This window comes from Oncorhynchus gorbuscha, linkage group LG05 (assembly GCF_021184085.1).
Source record: "Oncorhynchus gorbuscha isolate QuinsamMale2020 ecotype Even-year linkage group LG05, OgorEven_v1.0, whole genome shotgun sequence".
NCBI lineage: Eukaryota > Metazoa > Chordata > Actinopteri > Salmoniformes > Salmonidae > Oncorhynchus > Oncorhynchus gorbuscha.
In genome coordinates this window covers 76,741,695-76,767,679 of record NC_060177.1, presented here as the reverse complement: position 1 = coordinate 76,767,679, position 25,985 = coordinate 76,741,695, and the positions used below count along the sequence as shown (strand labels likewise).

At 44.0% G+C, this 25,985-nt stretch overlaps 2 protein-coding genes across 4 annotated transcripts in view; both read right to left on the bottom strand.

Annotated features, from left to right (window-relative positions):
* Positions 1-6,003, bottom strand: part of LOC124035258 (dual specificity testis-specific protein kinase 1-like) — a 49,027-nt gene extending 43,024 nt beyond the window's left edge. The window contains exons 1-2 of one of the 2 annotated variants that reach the window (XM_046348704.1): positions 5,762-6,003; positions 5,166-5,268 (exon numbers count right to left, since the gene is read on the bottom strand). In XM_046348704.1, coding sequence (XP_046204660.1) covers positions 5,166-5,196 — 31 coding nt within the window. In that variant the 5' untranslated portion in view covers positions 5,197-5,268; positions 5,762-6,003. The remainder of the gene's footprint in view (positions 1-5,165; positions 5,269-5,761) is intronic. The other variant, XM_046348705.1, reaches the window with a different exon arrangement.
* Positions 6,004-9,682: 3,679 nt separating this feature from the next.
* The window catches only part of LOC124036518 (tenascin-like), a 93,743-nt gene continuing 77,440 nt past the window's right edge, over positions 9,683-25,985 (bottom strand). Inside the window, exons 12-23 of one of the 2 annotated variants that reach the window (XM_046351202.1) lie at positions 22,147-22,422; positions 20,603-20,725; positions 18,041-18,184; positions 17,416-17,535; positions 14,533-14,676; positions 14,015-14,145; positions 13,597-13,729; positions 12,972-13,123; positions 12,601-12,697; positions 12,250-12,411; positions 11,807-11,970; positions 9,683-11,633 (exon numbers count right to left, since the gene is read on the bottom strand). In XM_046351202.1, coding sequence (XP_046207158.1) covers positions 11,523-11,633; positions 11,807-11,970; positions 12,250-12,411; positions 12,601-12,697; positions 12,972-13,123; positions 13,597-13,729; positions 14,015-14,145; positions 14,533-14,676; positions 17,416-17,535; positions 18,041-18,184; positions 20,603-20,725; positions 22,147-22,422 — 1,757 coding nt within the window. In that variant the 3' untranslated portion in view covers positions 9,683-11,522. The remainder of the gene's footprint in view (positions 11,634-11,806; positions 11,971-12,249; positions 12,412-12,600; positions 12,698-12,971; positions 13,124-13,596; positions 13,730-14,014; positions 14,146-14,532; positions 14,677-17,415; positions 17,536-18,040; positions 18,185-20,602; positions 20,726-22,146; positions 22,423-25,985) is intronic. The other variant, XM_046351203.1, reaches the window with a different exon arrangement.

Sequence of the window (25,985 nt, the reverse complement as noted above, 5' to 3'; positions counted from 1 at the left end):
AAAATGCACCATAAATCAGATAATAACATATAGCATCCCAAACATCACCTTATTCCCAATATAGTGAACTATAGTGAGCTTGGGTCAAAAGTAGTGCACTATAAAGGGAATATGGAACCATTTGGGACAGAGCCAACAGACTTAGGGCTCAGACACACCAACAGCGTTTTCTGGCCGAGAGTACTTAGCACCTCTGAACGTAATTTGCGAACTGAATGTGCATCGGTTTACCATGTGGAATCCCATGAAAAATGTTGCCAGTCAAACGTCTACAGCGGGTGGTCGCTAAAACACAGCTCGCTGATCCACATTTGGTGCGATGTGAGCAAGCCTTTACAGAAAGGTTTCCCCGTGCATGCTTCACTAGAACATACAGCACACAGTGACATCTGTGTGAGCTAAGAGGCTAAGGCTATGAAGTCAATCGAACAGAACGCCTGCATCGCAAATGGCATTCTATTCCTTTTACAATACACAACTTTTGACCAGTGACCACATGACTCTGCTAGAAAGTAGTGCACTATAAAATGAATAGGGTACGGTTTGGATGCAACCACCAACATTTACTTGTTGTAACTCACTCTATTTTCCCAGTACTTTTGTAATCCTGATTCTGAGGAGGACAGGCAGAAAGACTCAACCCATCTGATTACATCATCATAAACAACAACAAACCCAGAGAAAGAAGTGGGATTCATTTACATTACATTTAAGTCATTTAGCAGACGCTCTTATCCAGAGCGACTTACAAATTGGATTCAAAGGTCCCTTCATGCCAACCTCTCCCTCCTCTGAGTCCCCTCTCCTGAGTCCCCTCTCCTGAGTCCCCTCTCCTGAGTCCCCTCTCCTGACTCCCCTCTCCTGAGTCCCCTCTCCTGAGTCCCCTCTCCTGAGTCCCCTCTCCTGACTCCCCTCTCCTGACTGCCCTCTCCTGACTCCCCTCTCCTGACTGCCCTCTCCTGACTCCCCTCTCCTGACTGCCCTCTCCTGAGTCCACTCTCCTGACTCCCCTCTCCTGACTGCCCTCTCCTGACTCCCTTCTCCTGACTGCCCTCTCCTGACTCCCTTCTCCTGACTGCCCTCTCCTGACTGCCCTCTCCTGACTGCCCTCTCCTGACTCCCCTCTCCTGACTCTCCTCTCCTGACTGCCCTCTCCTGACTCCCCTCTCCTGACTCTCCTCTCCTGACTCTCCTCTCCTGAAAATAGCCTTATTTATATTGCAGCATATTGGATGGCTGTCATTCATATTCCATTCACCCAGCTCAATATAACAGAGGCAGGTTTAGGCTACTACGTATATGATACTAAAATGTTCCCTGTAGTTATCATGAGGTTTGCTACATCCTAGCTTACGAATAAAAGTTTATTACACGTGTGCACAGGTCGAGAGAATTTAGAGTAATCAAGGTAACAGAATGTCACCGCTTTGCACACTCTTGCCTGCATCTAGCTGATCCAACAGTTGCGAACAAGAGTTTCTATTGGACAAATCCAGGTATGTTTATCACCGTTTCATTCGGATTGCTTCCATTTAAGATTTTTTTTCAACAGAATAAGATCAATGAATAAACCCCTGATCACACGCAAACACAGTCCACTTTCATAGCAGCCACATGTGGACAACAGCCAGTTGTATATACAACTCCTTCTCGCATCTACACTATATATACCAAAGTATGTGGACACCCCTTCAAATGAGTGGATTTGGCCATTTCAGCCATTGCTGACAGGTGTATAAAATAGAGCTCACCGCCATGCAATCTCCATAAACAAAAATTGTCAGTAGAATGGCCTTAAGGAAGAGCTCAGTGACTTTCAACGTGGCACCGTCATAGGATGCCACCTTTCCAACAAGTCAGTTCCGCAAATTTCTGCACTGCTAGAGCTGCCCCGATCAACTGTAAGGACTGTTATTGTCACGTATGCTCCCGCTCTTCCCTCCCCTGGCACTTGAGGGCGCCAGGCTGCCCTTCATCACGCACTCCTGCCATCAATTACGCACACCTGCCTTCCCTCGTCACGCGGTTCAGCGATATTGGACTCACCTGGACTCACTTATCATCTGTTAATTACCTCCCCTATATTTGTCAGTTTCCCTGCTCTGTTCCCTGCTGATTGTTTTTTGTCTTTGTTTTTTTGTTTGCTGACGCTGTTCCTGTCTTGTTCCATGTCCGTTCCTCATTAAATGTTTGACTCCCCGTACCTGCTTCGTCTCTCCAGCGTCAACTCATGTGACAGACTGCATCACACAAAGCATCGGAGCATACTTGCGTTCCGGTTGGTATAGTGGCATTGGCTCTGGGTCCCCACCAATGGAACACGTGGTGCCTAGACAGCTCGTCGGGCTTCCACACCCTAGCTGGCTCGAGAGGTTTCCTTGCCCCGGTTGGCTCGGATGGCTCCCATCCCACATCGGGCCTCAGCCGGATCGTCAGTTCTTGTTCGCCCAGCCGGGCGTGTGCATCATGCACTCCTGCCATCAATTACGCACACCTGCCTTCCCTTGTCACGCGCTTCAGTGATATTGGACTCACCTGGACTCACTTATCATCTGTTAATTACCTCCTATATTTGTCAGTTTCCCTGCTCTGTTCCCTGCTGATTGTTTTTTGTCTTTGTTTTCTTGTTTGCTGACGCTGTTCCTGTCTTGTTCCATGTCCGTTCCTCATTAAATGTTTGACTCCCCTCACCTGCTTCGTCTCTCCAGCGTCAACTCATGCGACAGTTATTGTTAAGTGGAAATGTCTAGGAGCAACAATGGCAAAGGGGTAGGCCACGCAAACTCACAGAACGGGACTGCCGAGTGCTGAAGCGCGTAGTGTGTAAAAAACACTCACTACTGAGTTCCAAACTGCCTCTGGAAGGAACAGTCTCATGAAATGGGTTTCCATGGCCGAGCATCCGCACAAAAGCCTAAGATCACCACAAAGTCAAGCGTCAGTTGGACCCTGGAGCAGTACTAAACCTTTATATCACTACTAAACCTTTATATCATGACCGCTAACTGCTACACACAGCCTACATTATTGTGACGTCATAGTCAACATAGCTACTAGAACTAACATCTACAATCATGCAGTACAGTGTACACGTACAGTCAGCAGCAAGCAGTTTAGCAGTTAGACTGGCGGGCCCCGGTGGCAATAAATTAATAAAACCAAAAGCTTACCTTGACTTGGAAGAGTTCCAGTATTGGATAGCCATAGCCAGCTAGCTAACATAGCATCCCTTCCATTTTGAGCCAGGTGTTTGAGTAGGCTAAACTAGGTAGCTGCATTTGATGCTAGCTAAGTGAGTGAACATGAAAAAAATAGACTTCGAAATATGGCTAGCTCTCTCTTTCTCTCTCACTTTCTGCCTTGCTTCTCCTTAATTTAGTAAGAAATGAATTTGTTAAAAACTGTCTCTCTGTTTGAGTGAACTACTCACCACATTTTATACACTGCAGTGCTAGCTAGCTTTAGCTTATGCTTTCAGTACTAGATTTATTTTCTGATCCTTTGATTGAGTGGAGGACGTCCTCCGGAAGTTGTCATATTTACTGTTTAAGTCCATGGAAGGGGGAGAGAACTATGAGCATCCTAGGTGTTGTATTGACATCAATGCACCCAGAGGAGGACAGAAGCAAGTTGTTCTCTGGCTACACCATAGTGCTACCCTACAGAGTGCTACTGAGGCTACTGTAGACTTTCATTGCAAAACAGTGTGTTTTAACAATTATTTGGTGACGTGAATATATTTTGTATAATATTATCTAAAAATTATAACTTTTATAATATTTCACTATTTCTATTTTTATGAAATTCGCTGAATAGGAGGGTCCTCCCCTTCCTCCTCTGAGGAGCCGCCACTGTACTTCACATTCTCTATGGCTTCTGTTATCATTCACTTAACAACCATAAGCAACCACTTTAACAGAAAACTCCAATTCCCAGCACATCTTCAAGGTCCATATTCAGAAAGGGTCTCAGGGTAGGAGTGCTCTTATCAAGGATATATTTAGCCTTTTCGATTATAATGACTGATCCTAGATCAGCACTCCTACTCTAGTATGGCCCTGGTATTCCTTAAAGCAAAGGTTATTTTAGATGCTCAAGTCTCTATCATACCAGTACATCACTCTCATCAAATTTATTCACTTGGAGCCTGTTCAGAGAATTGAATCTCTGATCTTCAAATCACAGAGGATAGATAGATAGATAGATAGATAGATAGATAGATAGATAGATAGATAGATAGATAGATAGATAGATAGATAGATAGATAGATAGATAGATAGATAGATAGATAGATAGTAGTAGGACACTTCTCTAACTCAACACCTCTGAACACGGTTAGGATAGTAGCGCACAATACTGAGGAGTTTCTATATTAGGACAAGACAGTTATACACACTTAGTCACACTGTATCAGAGACTCAGGCTGCACCCCAAATGGCACCCTATTCCCTTGAGTGCAGTACTTTTGACTAGGGTTCTGGTTAAAAGTACTTTTTAAACGTTTTTATTTTATTTCACCTGTGTATCCTCATATCCAGAGCGATTTACAGGAACACTTAGAGTTAAGTGCCTTGCTCAAGGGCACTGACAGACTTTTCACCTAGTTGGCTCAGGGATTCGAATGAGCGACCTTTTGGTTATTGTCCCATCACTCTTAACCGGCAGGTAGCTACCTGCCACACTGTAAATGGGAATAACAGAATAGGGTGCCATTTGGGACACATCCGAAAGGTGCAGGTTTGGAAACAGAAACACACACACCTAAATATGACACAGAATGTTATTACATCTACAAAAGCTGCTGATCATCAACAACATCCAACTCAATGCACGGTGCTCCATGCACACACGCTATAATCACAATCACGGGCAAGCAGCAAAACATATTAGAAAAATTAAAGACATAAAACAATTCAGTGTAATGGATGGAGCCACTCGGAATCAAAGGCATATGACTAAGAGTAAAAATAGAGCTTAGGATAAAAATTCAATGCACTACTTCTGTGAAACTGTGAAATATTTATATATGACACATAGTTGTCATGGGAACATCAAAAACCTAATGATATGATAGAGATGTCATATAATGTGTTTGGGGTATATTTTCATAGCATTTTCAATGCAATATTAAGAGGGGTAAGAGAAACAGTTGTTACAGTACTTACTCCATTGATTTAATAAGCTATTCATATGCATCTTGAGGATGGGGGGAAATGCACTGGCCGCCAGTCAGTGCAATACCCAGTAGTTATAGTCTTTATCCAGAAGCTGGGGAGAACCACATGCATGCAACAGTGAGCAAACACACACACACACACACAGAGAGCCAGGACTGTTACTATACTGTGACATACATTAGGCTTTGCGTTAGAGGCAGGCATAAACAAATATTCAGTAGGCCAGCTGTTGCATTCACATTTTCCATGCAAGGAATAGAAACATTGACCCTGTCTGTAATCTCTGTAAATATCTATTCAAATATTACAAATGAAAACAGGATTACATAAGTAAAGTAGTGTAGGCTATGACTAATACAAACAAATGAGTCTTGATTTTGGAATAAGAGCCAGCCATTTGCCCAGTGCGATATTCTATTCAATACATTGTTGGTATGTAGCCTAATCTTCACTTCTTCAATCAATGATCTCTTGTTATTAGAAAAATATTAAGGGAAACTTTGGTCTATAACTCCATCCTTGAACAAAACTCCAACCTTGAACACATATTTAACACATACTTGATAGGTATAAATGGTACTTACATCGTTATAACAACAGTCCAATTCGTTTATAAAGAGTAAAGTGTTCCCCCAGAAATGTACTGATTATATTCTACACAGTGATATATTTGAACTGCGTTAGCTACATAGGATACACTGGGATCCGAATTCGGTGCGCTATGCACTGTTTCCGTGTGCAGTTTGGCTCTTCAGTCTCCAACCAACGCACTCGCCACTCAGGGTGTGAAAGCGGTTGCACGGCGGAGCGGGGGTGAAACAGTCTTGATGAAATTCATGTTTGATGGGTTGCCTTTGGAGTCAACTGTAATTACGTCGGTTGATATCGCTCAACTCAGTCTCCACCCACTCTGTAAGCTTGAAGCTGCATTATAGCCACCGATCAGCCTTGCTGTTGGCTACTTTGTAATCATGCAATAAAAAATAAATATTTTTTCCCCATGTATTTATTCAGCAGGTACAATAGGGAGAATAAAGGCACAAGATGTAAATAGCACAGTATATACTGTAATATAAAGTACCAGTCAAAAGTTTGGACACACTTACTCATTCCAGGGTTTTTCTTTATTTGTACTTATTTCTACATTGTAGAATAATAGTGAAGACATCAAAACTATGTAATAACAGATATGAAATCATGTAGTGACCAAAAAAGGTGTTAAACGAATCAAAATAAGTAGCCACCCTTTGCCCTTATGACAGCTTTGCACACTCTTGGCATTCTCTCAACCAGCTTCATGAGGTAGTCACCTGGAATGCATTTCAATTAACAGGTGTGCCTTGTTAAAAGTTAATTTGTTGAATTTCTTCCCTGCATTTGAGCCAATAAGTTGTGAAAAGGGAGGTGTGGTTGTAATGTCGTTCGTCTGTTGAATGAAGAGAGTCAGACCGAAATGCAGCGTGTAGGTTATTCATGACTTTAATGAAGATAATTGCGGTACATGAAATAACTGAATAAATACAAAAACAACAAACGGAACGTGAAACCTATTACAGCCTATCTGGTGACTACAACACAGAGACAGGAACAAACACCCACAAATTACAACGCGAAAGTCAGGCTGTCTAAATACTGTTCTCAATCAGAGACAACGACAAGCACCTGACTGATTGAGAATCGCCCCAGGCAGCCAAGCCTAACTAGACACACCCCTAATCATACACAATCCCAATTACTACAAACCCCAATACGAAACAACATACCCTGGCTTACCCAAACATATACAAAAAACACAAAATACAATGACCAAGGCGTGACAGTGGTATACAGAAGACAGCCCTATTTGGTAAAATACCAAGTCCATATTATGGCAAGAACAGCTCAAGTAAGCAAAGAGAAATGACAGTCCATCATTACTTTAAGAAATAAAGGTCAGTCAATCCGGAAAATTTCAAGAACTTTGAAAGTTTATTCAAGTGCAGTAGCAAATACCATCAAGCGATATGATGAAACTGGCTCTCATGAGAACTGCCACAGGAAAGGAAGTCAGAGTTACCTCTGATGCAGAGGATAAGTTCATTAAGAGTTACCAGGCTCAGATTGCAGCCCAAATAAATGCTTCACAGAGGTCAAGTAACAGACACATCTCAACATCAACTGTTCAGAGGAGACTGTGTGAATCAGGCCTTCATGGTCGAAATGCTGCAATGAAACCACTACTAAAGGACACCAATAAGAAGAAGAGACTTGCTTGGGCCAAGAAACACGAACAATGGATATTAGTCCAGTGAAATCTGCCCTTTGGTCTGTTGAGTCCTTTGAGATTTCTGTTTCCAACCGTCGTGTCTTTGTGAGAAGCAGAGTAGGTGAACGGATGATCTCCACATGTGTGGTTCCCACCATGAAGCATGGAGGAGGAGGTGTGATGGTGTGGGGTGTGCAAAGCTGGCATCAAGGCAAAGAGTGGGTACTTTGAAGAATCTCAAATATAAAATATATTTCGATTTTTTAAAACACTTTTTTGGTTACTACATGATTCCATATGTGTTATTTCATAGTTTTGATGCCTTTACTGTTATTCTACAATGTAGAAAATAGTAAAAATAAAGAAAAACTCTGGAATGAGTTGGTGCGTCCAAACCTTTGACTTCTGTATATCATAATATGCCATTTAACAGACACTTTTATCCAAAGAAATGTACAGTCATGCATGCACACATTTGACATATTGGTAGTCCTGGGAATTTAACCCATTATTCTGGTGTTGCAAACACCATTCTCTACCAACTGAGCTATATGGGACCATATATTTAATGTTACACACATGCGTTATATGAACCAGCAATATTTCTAGGAACAATGTCAAGTCAAACAGAGATTGCATGAAGACATCGGGTGATAAGCAGGAACACGTTTGTTTTACAGGCTTGAGTGCACCAGTCTAAGCATAAACTCCCTCTGAGAGTGTGGGAATGAAATGATTATAACAGGGGGAAAGGAAGAGTAACATATCAAAGAACGGCTGAAACTTGTTGTTTCTCACTGTCTTATTGTTCTATAGTTAGTGTGACTGGTCTTACAGTTTTCCTGTTCGTCAGCCATCTGCTGCAAGTTGGCTGAGAGAGCCAGGCTCCACTCTAGTGTTCATGAATCATCAGCCTATTTCTGATCCCACACACTGACACATCTCTCTACTTCTACGGAGAGATTCTATCATTCTATCATCATTTCATCATCCAACCACCCGGTAATTACACAGCATCTTCATTTTTCTTCGTTACTTCATTGTTTTCTCAAAGCAATTACGTTACATAACAGTCACCAACAACAAACATTTAATAATGATGACATGGATTGCTAAATGTATAACAAATCCAATTGAATCAGATTTTATTGGTCACATACACATATTTAGCAGATGTTATTGCGGGTGTAGCGAAAATGCTCGTAAAACATCAAACAGCTACATTTCTCAGTTAAAGTAAATTGCATTAAAGAAAGAGTCAGATGAATTCGGAGTATGGCATACTTGTAGAGTAACACTATTCAGTACCGACGAGGAAGATATACTGTCCCGAATGTAGAATGCAGTTTCTGAAGTAGGATTCATTTTGTTTATTGATATGTTTGCACTCCAATTAATATGATAAAAGAATATGACGTTTAATGATATTCTTTCCATAATACACCACTCAATTGAACAGTGATGCAAGCATTTCTCAACACTGACAATAACATCTGCTAAATATGTGTATGTGACCAATAAAATCTGATTGATTTGATGCTGATCTGTTCACTTCCACCTCGTTATAGTGAAAGTGGGTCAACTCTGCCATCAGCTGTTCATAAAGTGGAACTACAGGTCTTTGCTGCTGTTCGGCATGATCTCATTTTACATCAACAACATTTTAAACCTAGTGAGGTTGATAATTAACCTTTAACCTCATTTTACCAGCAAACACCAGTCAAGTTCAGGATATTGCGTATGACTTTAAAAAACATTGCCTCGATGCACATTCTTTACAACAATGTCCTAGTTGTAGTTTTTACTTTTAGTACATAAGAAAGACTGGATGAGACATCAGCAGGTGAGGTGGCCTTTCTGGAAGCCACCCCAAATACCCAGCAACTCATGTAGTAAATCCAGTGACAGTGACTATTGTGGCATACGGAAAAGTGAGCTGTTCTATCATGTTATTTTCCTATTATGTTATTTGACTGAGTTTCTTGTCTGTAAGAGAACACAAATATAGTAGGCTTACAAGTAAAACCATAAACCTACATGTGTGCACAATGAAAACATAGAATCTTATTCAGTACTGTGATGTGTACATCTTCTCTGTGCAATAAATCGCTCCTGTCTAAGATAGGCTATATAGAGACTGTCAATGTGACGAGCCAACTGCCAATATTAAACCAATATGCAGTGTAAAAACAAATTGACAGTGACTTATTGCATTATGAAACATTTTGTCTTTAGAAAGATATTAGACTCGTCATTTTTAAACAAACCTTTTTTTTATTATTGTAATACGGGCTACAGAGAAACACCTGTTGTTCACCCAGTTATAAACAATCAAAAATCAAAAAACAAAACAATTATTTAAAAAACTTTAATTTACACAGGTATTTCATGGGGAGGGGGATCTCAGTGGTTTCGTCTGCTGGCATAGCAGGGGGAGGGGAGGGGGAGAACAGAACAGAACAAGAAGAACTTCTCTCTAGATAATTTTGGTCTGACCAAATAGATGTTTCACAACAAAGTAAACACTAAGACCTTACAATGTCAATTGGAATTGGCCACTGGCCTATTTTAAGCATCCATATCTTCTATATTTCATCACAATATTCCTCTGACTCCTGTTGCATCCATATAAGTATTCCCCATGTAGCAAAAATGTAACAATCCCCCACCATTTCATTGTTTATTGAACTGTAGGTCCTGCCTTGGATTTTTTAGGAAATAGAAAACAAATCAAACAGAATTCTCTGTGTCCTTCAGCTAATGAATGATAGCTGGTGGAAAAAAGTAGTACTAGCTCAGTTGCATGTGTAAGAGACAATTGCACAGTGCCTGTATAGCCCACACAATCAATGGAAACACCTCATGTCATTCATCCGGTGTGTGGGATGAAGCAGATTAGCTTTATTCAGAATGCCATTTATTCTGCCCATATTGTTTCAGAAGACAGTTTGCAGGTTGAGGTGAAGAAGGGATTTCGACAGAGGGGAATCATAAAGTGAAAAAGAATGAGTCACACATAGACTAATGAATGAGGCAGCCTTTCTCTGTGAGCTCTCTCCACTTTACAAAGATATTTTACATTTGAATGAGTTGTGCGGTTTATGTGGAGAATCTTTTTGATCAATAACCACTTCCACCCAGATGATTGAATTGAAGGTACGTACTGTATGTGCTCTTGGTGTGGGTGGTGTGTTATTCAAAGAATATCATTTCTATAATCCAGTTTAATGGTATAACATGCCCTCTGCAAACACTAGGGTTGGAGTCGATTCGAATTGAAGGCAGTCAATTCAGGAAGTAAACTGAAATTCCAATTCAATAATTTAAAAAGAGGATTATTCTCAATGACTACTCAATAAACGTTTTTTTTTAAATGTCAATATATTTAAAAAATGGTTATATTTTTTACATTTTACATTCAAATCACTCTCTAAATTGACTGCCTTCAAGTCGAACTGATCCCAACCCTGGCAAACACTCTAATGGCCTACTGTGGTTGGAGGAGATGGATACACTGTAGAGGCAGAAAACATCAGTATTCTACATGTTAATACCTCAGACCAGACTCAAATGCACCCCTCCACTGAGTAGTGTTACTGTAACATGATAGTGACAAGAAAGAAACAAATGCTTTATACTTGGGATTTGAATGTTATACTCTCTTTGGTGCAAGTATAATCTGTGGGTTTACTTTGTGACGTGTAAATCCATATTTTTCCACATCAATTTGGCATTGACACTATTTAAACTGCACCATTTTGTATCAGGGGTTGGATAGTGGGATTTATAGTACATTTTTACTGTATCTGTGCTTAGTTCTGTGATTGAGCAAGAGGAGGGGTGTAGTTCGAGGTGGCTGGGCTCTTAGCAGTGGCTTTGGTAGCTGCAGAGAATTGTGGGTTGTGTCCCAAATGGCACCCTGTTCTCTATTTAGTGCACCACTTTGACCAGAGCTCTACTGGCCCTGGCCAAAAGCAGTGCACTTTATGGGGAATATAATGCCATTTGGGATGCAGACCTGGAATCAGCAGTGGCAGATGATGGTGGACAGGTTCAGGGGTCACGAGGAGATGGGTCGTAGCGCGGATCGGTCGGGTGGTTTACGATCGTTTTCTCCTTCCCTCAGAGTTCCTGAAGTTGGATGGCCTGATCTTCATCTCAGCAAACTCAACGGAGTGCTCATGGCCTTTCCAATGGAACCAGTTCACTCCCTGAAGAACACACAGTAATATTAGTAGCGAGGGGTTGATATTATTAACACAAATGCCTTGAATTTCCTCCCTTATCTTTTCAAAGTCAACAAGTTTGAATACTGTAGTACAGCAGTATTTTTGAAAACAGAAATTCCTGCTAGTATTGAATCTTCAAGTATATGTGCTCTCACCTTGCTGTGACTGTCATCGCCATATCGTCCCATAAGGTTGACGCGATGGCAGTTCTTATACCAGAAGGCACCCTTGTAGGACAGGGCACAGTTGGTGACTGCGATGTCATTGTCATGGTCGTAGGTTGAGAATGGGCGACCATGGTGGTAGGTCATAGAATCACCTACAGGGGGCAGCAGAGAGAACTTTAAGCAGGAACCAAACTAAACAGACTTCAGAAAGGAGGCTTAGGTTGAATACTTGCTCGCTTCACCCTCACCTAATAACAATACTTACTTTATTACTTAGATCTATTCTAACTTTTTGTGTGTCCACAAATGGCACCCTTTTGACCAATGCCCTAGGACCCTTGTAGTTGTCCAAATAGGGAATAGGGTGCCATTTCCGACACACATTGGACTTTGCACTAGCTATCTAATGGTTGTAGAGAAGCAAGTCATACCTGCGGTACCACTGTACCCTCCAACGTGGACCTTGTAGCGACTGCGGGGATCAGAGATGGAGAACTTGTCGTACTGGGCATGAGCTACATCCCCCTTGTCTCTGAGGTCTACACGCAGCTCGTACTGTCCCACTACAGTGATCTTATGGAGGTTTGACAGGCCTGTGGGAAAATATGACAGTTGGGATTTACAATAATTTCTGAGGAATTTTTAGACGTGATATGTAACAAATGATAGGGGAAAAGAGGACAGTTTATTCAAATACAGTTCTCATATTCATATACCTTAAATGGATTAAAATAAATCAATGAATGTGTTGATCTATAATATCTTCCATATTATGAGCATACCGAGCCAGAATTCGTCGTTCATGTCACCGAAGCCAGCAGTGTAGTTCCTCCAGTTGCGGAAGAACTCCAGTTTACCACTCTGCCGTCTGAGAAACACCTGTATAATGGGACAAACACCAGATCGCTCATTATGTTACCCTAGGATCCATTACACTACATGACATGTCATCTGAATCAGTGTAGCCTGGTGTCACTTTAAATGGGGTGACTGGTTCATAGGAATGACTGGAACAGAACGGAAACCATGCAGGTGTTGAATCTGTTCATTCCAGTCATTACTCTGAGCTGTCCTCCAGTCACCAGCCACCTATGATCTGAATCAATAAGGTTTGGAGTTGGGTTGTACAGTATACTAGTAGCCAGTGACTTACAATCCATCCACCTCCATCTGTGGCCATGTCACAGTAGACCTGTATGGGCTGACTCTCATCTCCACCCAGGTAGATGGTGTAGACACCAGAGGCTGTGTCTCCATTCAGCAAGGCCTGGGAGCAGTCCCTGGGGTGTTTGTACAGCACGCCAACTACACACACACACACACACACACACACACACACACACACACACACACACACACACACACACACACACACACACACACACACACACACACACACACACACACACACACACACACACACACACACACACACACACACACACACACACACACACACACACACACAGAAGATGAGTTACTAAACAGCTCCAGCTACCCAGAAAACTCTAAGCTGAAGATGAATAAAGAAGGGACGGAGATTACCACACTGGGTGGTGAGCAGAGCAGAGGGTCGCAGTGGTAACATGTTTTTTTCTAAAAATATATACTTTTGTGTTTTATGGTTTATGGGCGGTGTCAAATCGGAAGGTAGAGACAGGGGCAAATCCAAAGGGAAACAGAGAGTAGAGTCTGAGGCTGGATTCCTAACCCTATTGCCAGTGGGTATATTCGGTCTGGAGTTGGCAGACTACCAACATCACTGTGGTAACACTCACTGGTGGTGAAGACAGTGGTGATGACTCTGCTCCTCTTGGGCCCTGCGATGGCCAGCAGTCTGACGGAGTACTCAGTGGAGGCACTCAGCTGGGCCATGTTGTAGGACGTGGCTGTGGGGCTCAGGACAACCTCCTGGAGGAACAACACAACCCAGCAGTCAGAATGTCAGAGATACGTCATTATTAATACATTAGGGTGCACTACATGGGGAAAAGGATGCCATTTGGGACTCATTGGATTTAGAAGTATATAATGCTGTTCTAGATCCCAAACGTGTATTATCAATGCTTTTTCTTACACTCCCCAAAGATGCATCATCATGTACTCTTGGACAAAACCATACTCTATCTGACCAAGGAAGGACTGTTCTTCTCATCATTTTCATTCTATGGTTCCACCATGCAGACAACCACTGACCCGGATTGTGCCGTCAGCTGACTCAAAGCTGAGGATGTAGCCGGTGATGTCAGCGCGTGGGGCCTTCCAGGTCAACATGGCGTTCTCTGTCTGGATGCTACTGGCTGTCAGGTCCTGAGGGGCATCTACATCTAGGGGAGAGAACACAGTGGTCTGAAAACCCCGTTCAGACAGAGTATTTCACCTTCTTTAAATCTTCTGTTTCCAGGTTCAGGTTGTCTGTTTGAAAGGGTACGGGGTAAAAAGGTACATTTTAAACATAAAAATAACAGTTATGTAACCTGTAGGGTTAGTGGGCCAGAAAATACTGAAACTGCAGTAGGGAGAAAGAGATTAGTGCTTTGTATGAATGTCTGCCTGTTCGGTTTGAATTTGATATGATCTGTTGTTGATCCACAATTGAATGAGCATACAGCTTCATAGCAGTTTCACAATAAAATCGTAGGCACTAATCAAAGCTGCTGTTTGGATGTTTGTGTGGGAGGGAAGGTCCAGCCTCCCCTAGGCCATATACCCACCAGTGGTGAACTCAGTGGTCGTGGCGGTGCTCTTAGCAGCCGCTCTCATGGCGTAGACCTTGACAGTGTAGTGGGTGGCAGGGGTCAAGGAGGTTATCTCAAACTCCACAATGTTTCCAGACACTCTCTCCATCACTGGGACAACTGCGCACACAGAACACACAGAAACAGTGAGGAGACAGAGATAGAGACAGAGACAGAGATAGGGACAGGGAGACAGGGACAGGGACAGGGACAGGGACAGGGACAGGGACAGGGACAGGGACAGGGACAGGGACAGGGACAGGGACGCGGACAGAGACAGGGACAGATTTATAAATATTAATATAAACAGAGAGAGGGAGAGAAACAGGGACAGAAACAGGGACAAAGACAGGGACAAAGACAGATATAGACAGTGACAGGGACAGAGACAGATGCAGGGACAAAGACAGATATAGACACAGGGATAGAAACAGTGACATAAATAGAAACAGGGACAGGGACAGGGACAGATATATAAATAGCAATATGGACAGAGAGAGAGACAGGAACAGGGACAGAGACAGGGACAGGGACAAAGACAGGGACAAAGACAGATACACAGGGATACACAGGGACACAGGGATAGAAACAGTGACAGAGACAGACATAGAAATAGAGGCAGGGACAGAGACAGCCATATAAATAGAGGCAGGGACAGAGACAGACATAGAAATAGAGGCAGGGACAGAAACAGAGACAGAGACAGACATAGAAATAGAGGCAGGGACAGAAACAGAGACAGACATAGAAATAGAGGCAGGGACAGAGACAGACACAGAAATAGAGGCAGGGACAGAGACAGACACAGATATAGAAATAGAAATAAAGACAGAGACAGGGACAGATACAGAGACAGAGACAGATATAGAAATAAAGACAGAGACAGGGACAGAGAGAGAGACAGATATAGAAATAGAGGCAGGGACAGAGACAGACACAGATATAGAAATATAAATAAAGACAGAGACAGGGACAGATACAGAGACAGATATAGAAATAGAAATAAAGACAGAGACAGGGACAGATACAGAGTCAGAGACAGATATAGAAATAAAGACAGAGACAGGGACAGAGACAGATATAGAAATAAAGACAGAGACAGGGACAGAGACAGATATATAAATATAAATAAAGACAGAGGCAGGGACAGAGACATAGACAGATATAGAAATAAAGACAGAGACAGGGACAGAGACAGATATATAAATATAAATAAAGACAGAGGCAGGGACAGAGACATAGACAGATATAGAAATAGAAACAGAGACAGGGACAGAGACATAGACAGATATAGAAATAGAAACAGACAAATATATGGATATAGAAATAAAGACAGAGACGGGGAAAGATACAGAGACAGATATAGAAATAAAGACAGAGACAGGGACAGAGACAGAGACAGATATATAAATATAAATAAAGACAGGGACAGGGACAGAGACAGAGACATAGACAGATATAGAAATAAAGACAGAGACCAATATAGAAATAGAAATAGGGACAGAGACAAACACAGATTTATAAATAAAGACAGAGACAGAGACAGAGACAGAGACAGAGACAGAGACAGAGACAGAGACAGAGACAGAGACAGAGACAGAGACAGAGACAGAGACAGAGACAGATATAGAAATAGAAACAGACACAGATATAGAAATAAAGACAGAGACAGGGACAGATACAGAGACAGATATAGAAATAAAGACAGAGACCGATATAGAAATAGAAATAGATACAAACACAGATTTATAAATAAAGACAGAGACAGGGACAGGGACAGAGACAGAGACAGATATAGAAATAAAGACAGAGACAGGGACAGATACAAACACAGAATTATAAATAAAGACAGAGACAGGGACAGAGACAGAGACAGATATAGAAATAAAGACAGGGACAGGGACAAAGACAGATGTAGAAATAAAGACAGAGACAAGGACAGAGACATACAGAGATAGGGACAGAGACATACAAAGACAGAGACAAAGACAGCTATAGAAATAAAGACAAAGACAGGGACAGGGACAGAGACTAAAACAGAGACAGCAACAGGGGCAAAGACAGTGACAGAGACCAGGACAGGGATTGAGACAGAGACAAAGACAGGGACAGATAGAGACATTAACAACCAGATCAACATATGTCTGTAAGGATATTAATGAAATGAAATGAAAACAATGAAGGTGAATGCAACGCATTTTCTCCTATAAGCCCTGATAATATAGAGTATAGTACATCCAGATGGTGTGTGTGTGCGATACCCTACCAGTGTCTGCGCTGTAGGTGTGTGCGATACCCTACCAGTGTCTGCGCTGTAGGTGTGTGCGATACCCTACCAGTGTCTGCGCTGTAGGTGTGTGCGATACCCTACCAGTGTCTGCGCTGTAGGTGTGTGCGATGTCTGCGCTGTACCCTACCAGTGTCTGCGCTGTAGGTGTGTGCGATACCCTACCAGTGTCTGCACTGTGTCTGCGCTGTAGGTGTGTGCGATACCCTACCAGTGTCTGCGCTGTAGGTGTGTGCGATACCCTACCAGTGTCTGCGCTGTAGGTGTGTGCGATACCCTACCAGTGTCTGCGCTGTAGGTGTGTGCGATACCCTACCAGTGTCTGCGCTGTAGGTGTGTGCGATACCCTACCAGTGTCTGCGCTGTAGGTGTGTGCGATACCCTACCAGTGTTTGCGCTGTGTCTGCGCTGTAGGTGTGTGCGATACCCTACCAGTGTCTGCGCTGTAGGTGTGTGCGATACCCTACCAGTGTCTGCGCTGTAGGTGTGTGCGATACCCTACCAGTGTCTGCGCTGTAGGTGTGTGTGATACCCTACCAGTGTCTGCGCTGTAGGTGTGTGCGATACCCTACCAGTGTCTGCGCTGTAGGTGATGACATATCCGTCTACAGTGGCGATGGAAGGCTGCCAGTGGAGCAGAGCATCTGTGTCGTTGATGTTGACTACAGTCAGGCCACGGGGCTTGTCCAGAGCTGTCAGATAGAACACACACAGAACACACACAGACGCACACACACGCAACGTGGTTACCCTGAGCAGAGCCACATCAAACACCTCCCCAAGGACAGAGCCATTGTCTTCTGTTGTAAGAAACAGGAAACCTATCCACCCCCAGCCATGCTCCATCTGTACACACTAACAGCTGTCACAATGGGCTTCGTGCTCAGCCTTTATAGACCTATCACCAACTTGGTTGTCACCATCAACGTTTGATGCTTTGTTTAATTGTGTTGAATGTATCACATTTTGTCTGCAGGGCATACAAAGACTAAGCTATTATTGTTTTGGTGTTGTATGTGTATGTAGGCTCTTGTTACCATACTCCAAACGCTATGTCCCAAATGGCACCCTTTTCCCTTTGTGGTGCATTGCTTTTGACAGGGGCTTATAGTGATGTGGTCCAAAGTAGTGCACTAAATAGGGAATAGGGTGCCATTTGGGATGCATCCCTTGTGTTTTGACAGGTGTGACACACACCTGTGGTGACGCTGCTGGAGCCAGGCTCACTCTCCTTCTGTCCCTTCACAGAGATGACTGTCAACTGGTAGGTCACTCCAGGGGTCAGGTTGGACAGCACCTTCTGAGACTCAGTGCCACCCACTGTCACAGTCTGAGGAGCACCTGCACACATACATGTGAAGAAAGGGACAAGGTCAGTCAGACCATCAAATGACATAGAATTATATAGAATCAATAATGAATTATAGGACATGTTTTGGTCAAACGTCCGATTCTGTATTGGCTATTATTTATTCAATCCATATCACAAATAATATGTTTTATCATCAAGCAGCAAACCAGTAAAAGAGTGAACCAGTAGTGAAGCAGTTCACATCAAAGTTGTGTTGGGTTGCACTTCAAACTGCCACAACACCTCACAGAGGCAGAACAGCCACTAGAGGGAAGAAGAAGACTAGCATAGAATTCCACAGAATAATCTGTTCTCTCTACTGAGACTCCAAAATCCTACCTTACTTATTTTCAAATGATAAAATAAAGTCCATGTGACCACACCACACATGTAAATGTGTTTCCTCTGGTTTGCAGCCAGTGTATGTATAGCATAGTATATACGCTGAGTATACAAAACATTCAGCACTCCTGCTCTTTCCATGACAGACTGACCAGGTAAACCCAGGTGAAAGCTATGATCCCTTATTGATGACACTTGTTAAACCCACTTCAATCAGTGTAGATGAAGAGGAGGAGACAGGTTAAAGAAGGACTTTTAAGCCTTGAGACAATTGAGCCATGGATTCAGGGGGTGAATGGGTAAGACAACATATTGAAGTGCCTTTGAACAGGATATGGTAGCAGGTGCCAGGCGCACCAGTTTGTGTCAAGAACTACTGAGTTATTCACGCTTAACAGTTTCCCGTATTTATCAAGAATGGTCCACCACCCAAAGGACATTCAGCCAACTTGACACAACTGTGGGAAGCATTGGAGTCAACATGGGCCAGCATCCCAATGAAATGATTTTGACACCTTGTGGAGTCCATGCACCACTGAATTGAAGCTATTCTAATGGCAAAAGGAGGTGCAGTATAGATATATATATAGCATAGGTATAAACTACATGGCCAAATTAGTGGATTCGGCTATTCAGCCACACCGGTTGCTGACAGGTGTATAAAATCGAGCACATAGCCATGCAATCTTCATAGACAAACATTGGCAGGAGAATGGCTTAACTGAAGAGCTCAGTGACTTTCAACTTGGCACAGTCATAGGATGTCATCTTTCCAACAAGTCAGTTCTCAAATTTCTTCCCTTCTAGAGCTTCCCGGTCAACTGTAAGTGCTGCTATTGTGAAGTGGAAAGTCTAGGAGCAACAAGGGCTCAGCCACGAAGTGGGAGGCCACACAAACTCACAGAACTGCTCCGCTGAGTGCTGAAGCGCGTAGTCCGTAAAAATTGTCTGTCTGTTGCAACATTCACTACTGAGTTCCAAACTGCCTCTAGAAGCAATGTCAACACCATAACTGTTCGTTGGGAGCTTCGTGAAATTAGTTTCCATGGCAGAGGAGCAGCACACTCGACTAAGATCACCATGAGTAATGCCAAGCGTTGGCTGGAGTGGTGTAAATCTCACCGCCATTGGACTCTGGAGCAGTGGAAACACGTTCGCTGGAGTGATGAATCAAGCATCACGATTTGGCAGTCCAACAGACAGATCGGAGTTTGGCGGATGCCAGGAGAACACTACCTGCCCGAATGCACAGTGCCAACTGTAAAGTTTAGTGGAGGAGGAAAAATGGTCTGGGGCTGTTTTTCATTATTTGGGCTAGGCCCCTTTGTTCCACTTAAGGGAAATCTTAATGCTACAGCATACACGTATATTCTAAACGATTCTGTGCTTCCAACTTTGTGGCAACAGTTTGGGGAGGGCCCTTTCCTGTTTCAGCATGACAATGCCTGGTATGGTAGAACTTGACTGGCCTGCACAGAGCCCTGACCTCAATACCATCGAACACCTTTGGGATGAATTGGAACGCTGACTGTCAGCCAGATCGAATTGCCCAACATCAGTGCCTGACCTCACTAAAGTCCCCGCAGAAATGTTCCAACATCTAGTGGAAAGCCTTCCCAGAAGAGTGAAGGCTGTTATAGCAGTAACAAGGGGATCAACTCCATATTAATGCCCAAGATTTTGGAATGAGATGTTCAACAAGCAGGTGTCCACATACTTTTGTGTAGCTGTATCTACAGTATAAGTACAAATGTATTTATTTTATTTAACCATTATTTAACTAGGCAAGTCAGTTAAGAACAAATTCTTATTTACAATGACGGCCTACACCGGCCAAATATGGACGACGCTGGGCCAATTGTGCGCGACCCTATGGGAAACCCAATCACGGCCGGTTGTGATACAGCCTGGATTTGAGGTGTCTGTAATGACGCCTCTAGCACTGCGATGTAGTGCCTTAGACCCCAGCGCCACTCGGGAGAACCCGAACCCTAACCCTAACCCTATAGATATAGCATAGATATAGGGTATATGCCTGTACAGTATGTATGTCTGTAGGTACTCACCTCCCTGAGCAGGGACATAGGTGACATGGTAGCTGTCCACTCGAGCCCTGGGGATTGTCCAGTGTACAATGGCCGAGGTATCAGTGACATCAGAGAAATGGATGCCCTTGGGAGTGCCCAGGCCTGGCATAGGGGAACATAAGGATACAGAGGACACCAAACAAACAGAACACAGGTAGGAACTTAGGGGGCAGATTTGTAAGTGAAGGGGAATGAAAACCACAAAGTGTCTCAGAGTAGGAGATCATTTTTGCCTTTTTAGATAATAATCAATAAGATCATATGGACAAAAGCTAAATCAACACTTCTACTCTGAGATGCTTTAAGGAAATGGCTCCAGATCATAGGATATCTCTCAATAAAAGATGACTGCTTCCAAATAAATGACAAAAGAAAGGAAAACACCCCTAAAGCATAACTAAAGATTCCTAAAGATCCCATTCCTAAAAAACGTCCATAGGATTTTTTTAAATGCCTTAATTACCCAGAAAATACACATTATTGACAACTACCAACTAAAGTAGAGAAAGAGAAACAGACACAGACAAAGAAGCCAAGGCTCCCAAAGCCTGTCGTCAACGCTGGGCCACAGCATCTTCCTTGACAAACACGACACGGGGAGATTAACTTGCCCCCATTACAGACACACATTACAGACACACAAAAGTGAAACATGCATCAGGGCCATCGGACCCGAGAGTGAAGCCATACCCCCAGCAGAGAAAGCAGGGGACGACCAGAGAGAGAGAGACACCCATTCAGACACTCAACACACAGACAGACAATTTCCCTAAAGACAATTAGAAAAACCCCATTGGGGCTGGACAGTCAAAGACAACATTGGAGACAACTTGACAGATAGAGACAAAAAAAACTGAGCAAGTGAAGAGTTGAATAAATCTCCTGAGCAGTTCTCTGTATCCCCATGAATGGGAGGCCATCAGAGGCTGAATGCTGTGTTTACCCTGACAGGCAGACAGTGAGACAGACAGACAGAGTGTGTTGGTTCACATATACTGGAGCTGGCTTTAGAGGAGAGGGTTGCTGGATGATTCCACTGGAACCACACAGGAGAGCTGACAGACGAGACAATGACAGGACAGTGAACACTGAACAGACATGATGAGGATGAGAAAAAACACCATGAGACCCATCACACACATTTTTGGCACAAGACACACAAGGCATCCCAAGCTGGTTTAAATGAAACATTCATGACAACCTAAGGACTCCATTAAATAGGCTTAATAACTTCCATTTGCAAAGTTAATTATAATTCTACCAGATTGCTGCCTTGAACAAATATTATACACAATGTTATCAGGTTAGTAAACAAAAACGACTGCAACGATAAAGAAATTAGATAATTGTATAAACATTGACCCATTTTGACCCTATTTTCATACTGTTATTGTAAGACTGCAAACTGACAACATGGAGAAAGAGAAAATATAGTTTACAATATTGAAAGCTGCTGCACACATTCCTAGCATCATCTCTCCAGCAGCCCTACACCATTGGTGGTGTGATGTCATACCATGTACCTGTTTTGGCCACCCCGGAGATAGAGTCTGAGTGCCGTCCAGAAATGACCCCATACAGCTCAATTTCGTACTCTGTGTCGTCAATTAGCTCAGTAAGCACCGTTGTTCTCTCCTCGCCGGGCACGACCACCTCTTGCGGAGAAGCGAGGTCGTCGCTAGTATCATTGATCACAATGACAAAACTATCAAAGAGGTTCTCTTCAGCCAACCAGGCCACTTTACAGCTGTCTGGGGTGATGTCAGAGACCAAGAGATGCTCCACGATGGGTTCAGCTTCTGAGTGATAAGGGAAGACATGTTGTTTCCATCCTCTTTAGGCCTCAAGAGCACTTTAGGAAGTGCTTATGAAGATTACAGAAGATCATTTACAGTTATTCCATATTGTATGTATTTACTATAGACAATCACATGATCATGAAAGCAGAAATGTATGAAAGTGTGTATACTTATTTGAAATAGATGTAGTTCTGACCTTGTGATGTACTTGTCTATTAGTGTTCTTTATTATGTCATGTTTTATGCCCACCCCAGGAGGAGTAGCTACTACTTTTGCAGCAGGTCATTTGGATCCTAATAAAATATCAAATACTAGTTCTGGACCCATATCAATTTAGGGATCCATATGAGTCAAACGAGAAGAGTAGGTTTGCAAGATGAAAATAATTAAAAGTTGTTATTTTCCTGAAGATGTTGACCGTGTGTTTCACCAGTATTCATTATGTAAGTTATAAATGTTTATACCACTTGTGTACCTATCACAGCCACTGTGGTGATCATGAAGGGAAAGATATGTATTTTATTGGTGCAGGTAGGTATGTTGTTATTCACCAGCTAGTGTGATAAAATTCAACCCTCAGTTTATTGATGCTGTGACTGCAAAAATAACGTACATGGGATTTGTGCATCAATTCCATAATACACTGAAACGAAGGTCATCTATCAGAAGAAAAGCAACATAAGAGACAGAAAGTCAGGGTTTGACTAGAGTTTTAAGAGTCTGGGTGACTACGTCATTGCAGATGGGTCTGTGCTTACAAAGAGTTGCAAAAAACAACAGTGTAAACTAGTCGTTACCAGTAGCTAATAATGCCTGATGAAAAGGAGAGGAGTGGAGCCAACAGGAGTTTACAGCTGTTAGAGTCTACATCTGTTAGAGTCTACATCTGTTAGAGTCTACATCTGTTAGAGTCTACATCTGCTAGAGTCTACATCTGCTAGAGTCTACATCTGCTAGAGTCTACATCTGCTAGAGTCTACATCTGTTAGAGTCTACATCTGCTAGAGTCTACATCTGCTAGAGTCTACATCTGCTAGAGTCTACATCTGCTAGAGTCTACATCTGCTAGACTCTACATCTGCTAGTCTACATCTGCTAGAGTCTACAGCTGAGTCTACATTGTTTAGTCTACATTGGTTAGTCTACATCTGTTAGAATCTACATCTGTTAGAGTCTACATCTGCTAGAGTCTACATCTGCTAGAGTCTACATCTGCTAGACTCTACATCTGCTAGAGTCTACATCTGCTAGAGTCTACATCTGCTAGAGTCTACATCTGCTGGAGTCTACATCTGCTAGATTCTACATCTGCTAGAGTCTACATCTGCTAGATTCTACACCTGCTAGAGTCTACATCTGCTAGTCTACATCTGCTAGAGTCTACATCTGCTAGATTCTACATCTGCTAGAGTCTACATCTGCTAGAGTCTACATCTGCTAGAGTCTACATCTGCTAGAGTCTACAGCTGAGTCTACATTGTTTAGTCTACATTTGGTTAGTCTACATCTGTTAGAATCTACATCTGTTAGAGTCTACAGCTGCTAGAGTCTAGAGATGCTAGAGTCTACAGCTGCTAGTCTACAGCTGCTAGAGTGTATAGCTGTATCAGCCAGAGAGAGAGAGGGTGTGCTAGCAGACTGGCCATCTGCACCATACAGACAGCAGTTTATTACAACTAAAGCTGCTTCCTGGAGATTCAGAGCTGCAGATGGATGGAATATGGGCCAGGGTGGTTCTAAAGTATTTCTAGTGTAGCTCTGTCCGAGAGAAGGACAGTCAGACATAGACCGTGGACTGACTGTGCCGCCTCAGTGCTGCCTGACTAGATACAGGGACATGACTCGTTAGAACACTACAACAAACATTAGGTGCCTGAGCCAGTGTGAACCCAGAGGATTGGGCTGACTGGAAATGAGGGAACTGCGCAAGGCAGTTGTTGTGAGAAGAAGTGGTGGAAAATGAAAACCATATCACAAAAATCCTGGGTAGCTGTCACTCTTCGTTAGGAGTGGAGCAGGGCTTCTTTAGCTGGGCAGCTAGTCAGTCAAGGAAGCAGGGAGGGAGAGAGTGTGATAGTAAAAAAGTAGTGCACTATTTATGAGAATAGGGTGCCATTTGGGATGCAACCCAGAAGTGGAAACATGTGCACCAGCCCCACCATTCCCTGGCACCCCAACACCAGGCTCTAGCAGTCCCTGGCATCCCAACACCAGGCTCCAGCATTCCCTGGCACCCCAACACCAGGCTCTAGCAGTCCCTGACATCCCAACACCAGGCTCTAGCAGTCCCTGGCATCCCAACACCAGGCTCCAGGACACAGTGTCAGTGTGAGCATGAGATTGAGGAGAAGAATGGTCTGGAAGAGTAGCAGAGCGGTCTGTGAGAGGAGCAGAGAGGGTGTGGGAGAGGAGCAGAGCGATCTGGGAAAGGAGCAGAGAAGGTGTGGGAGAGGAGCAGAGTGGGTGTGGGAGAGGAGCAGAGCAGTCTGGGAAAGTAGCAGAGTGGGTGTGGGAGAGGAGCAGAATGGTCTGGGAGAGGAGCAGAACGGTCTGGGAGAGGAGCAGAACGGTCTGGGAGAGGAGCAGAATGGTCTGGGAGAGGAGCAGAGCGGTCTGGGAGAGGAGCAGAACGGTCTGGGAGAGGAGCAGAACGGTCTGGGAGAGGAGCAGAGCGGTCTGGGAGTGGAGCCGAGAGGCTAGAGCAGTCTGGGAAAGGAGTAAAGCGGGTGTAGGAGAGACGCAGAGCGGTCTGGGAGAGGAGTAGAGCGTTCTGGGAGAGGAGCAGAGTGTTCTGAGAGTGGAGCCGAGAGGAGTAGAGAAGAGCGGTCTGGGAGCGGAGCAGAGCGGGTGTGGGAGAGACGCAGAGCGGTCTGGGAGAGGAGCCGAGAGGAGTAGAGCAGTCTGGGAAAGGAGTAGAGCGGGTGTAGGAGAGACGCAGAGCGGTCTGGGAGAGGAGCAGAGCGGAGCAGAGAAGAGCGGTCTGGGAGCGGAGCAGAGTGGGTGTGGGAGCTGAGCAGAGCGGGTGTGGGAGCGGAGCAGAGCGGGTGTGGGAGCGGAGCAGAGCGGGTGTGGGAGCGGAGCAGAGCGGGTGTGGGAGCGGAGCAGGAGCAGAACGGTCTGGGAGAGGAGCAGGGTGGATCCGAGAGGCTAGAGCAGTCTGGGAAAGGAGTAAAGCGGGTGGGAGCGCAGAGCAGAGGAGTAGAGCGTTCTGGGAGGTGTTCTGGGAGAGGAGCAGAGCGGGTGTGGGAGAGACGCAGAGCGGTCTGGGAGAGGAGCCGAGAGGAGTAGAGCAGTCTGGGAAAGGAGTAGAGCGGGTGTAGGAGAGACGCAGAGCGGTCTGGGAGGAGCAGAGCGGAGCAGAGAAGAGCGGTCTGGGAGGGAGCAGAGCGGGTGTGGGAGCGGAGCAGAGCGGGTGTGGGAGCGGAGCAGATCGGGTGTGGAAGCGGAGCAGAGCGGGTGTGGGAGCGGAGCAGAGCGGAGCAGAGCGGGTCTGGGAACGGAGCAGAGCGTGTGTGGGAGCGGAGCAGAGCGGAGCAGAGCGGGTCTGGGAGCGGAGCAGAGC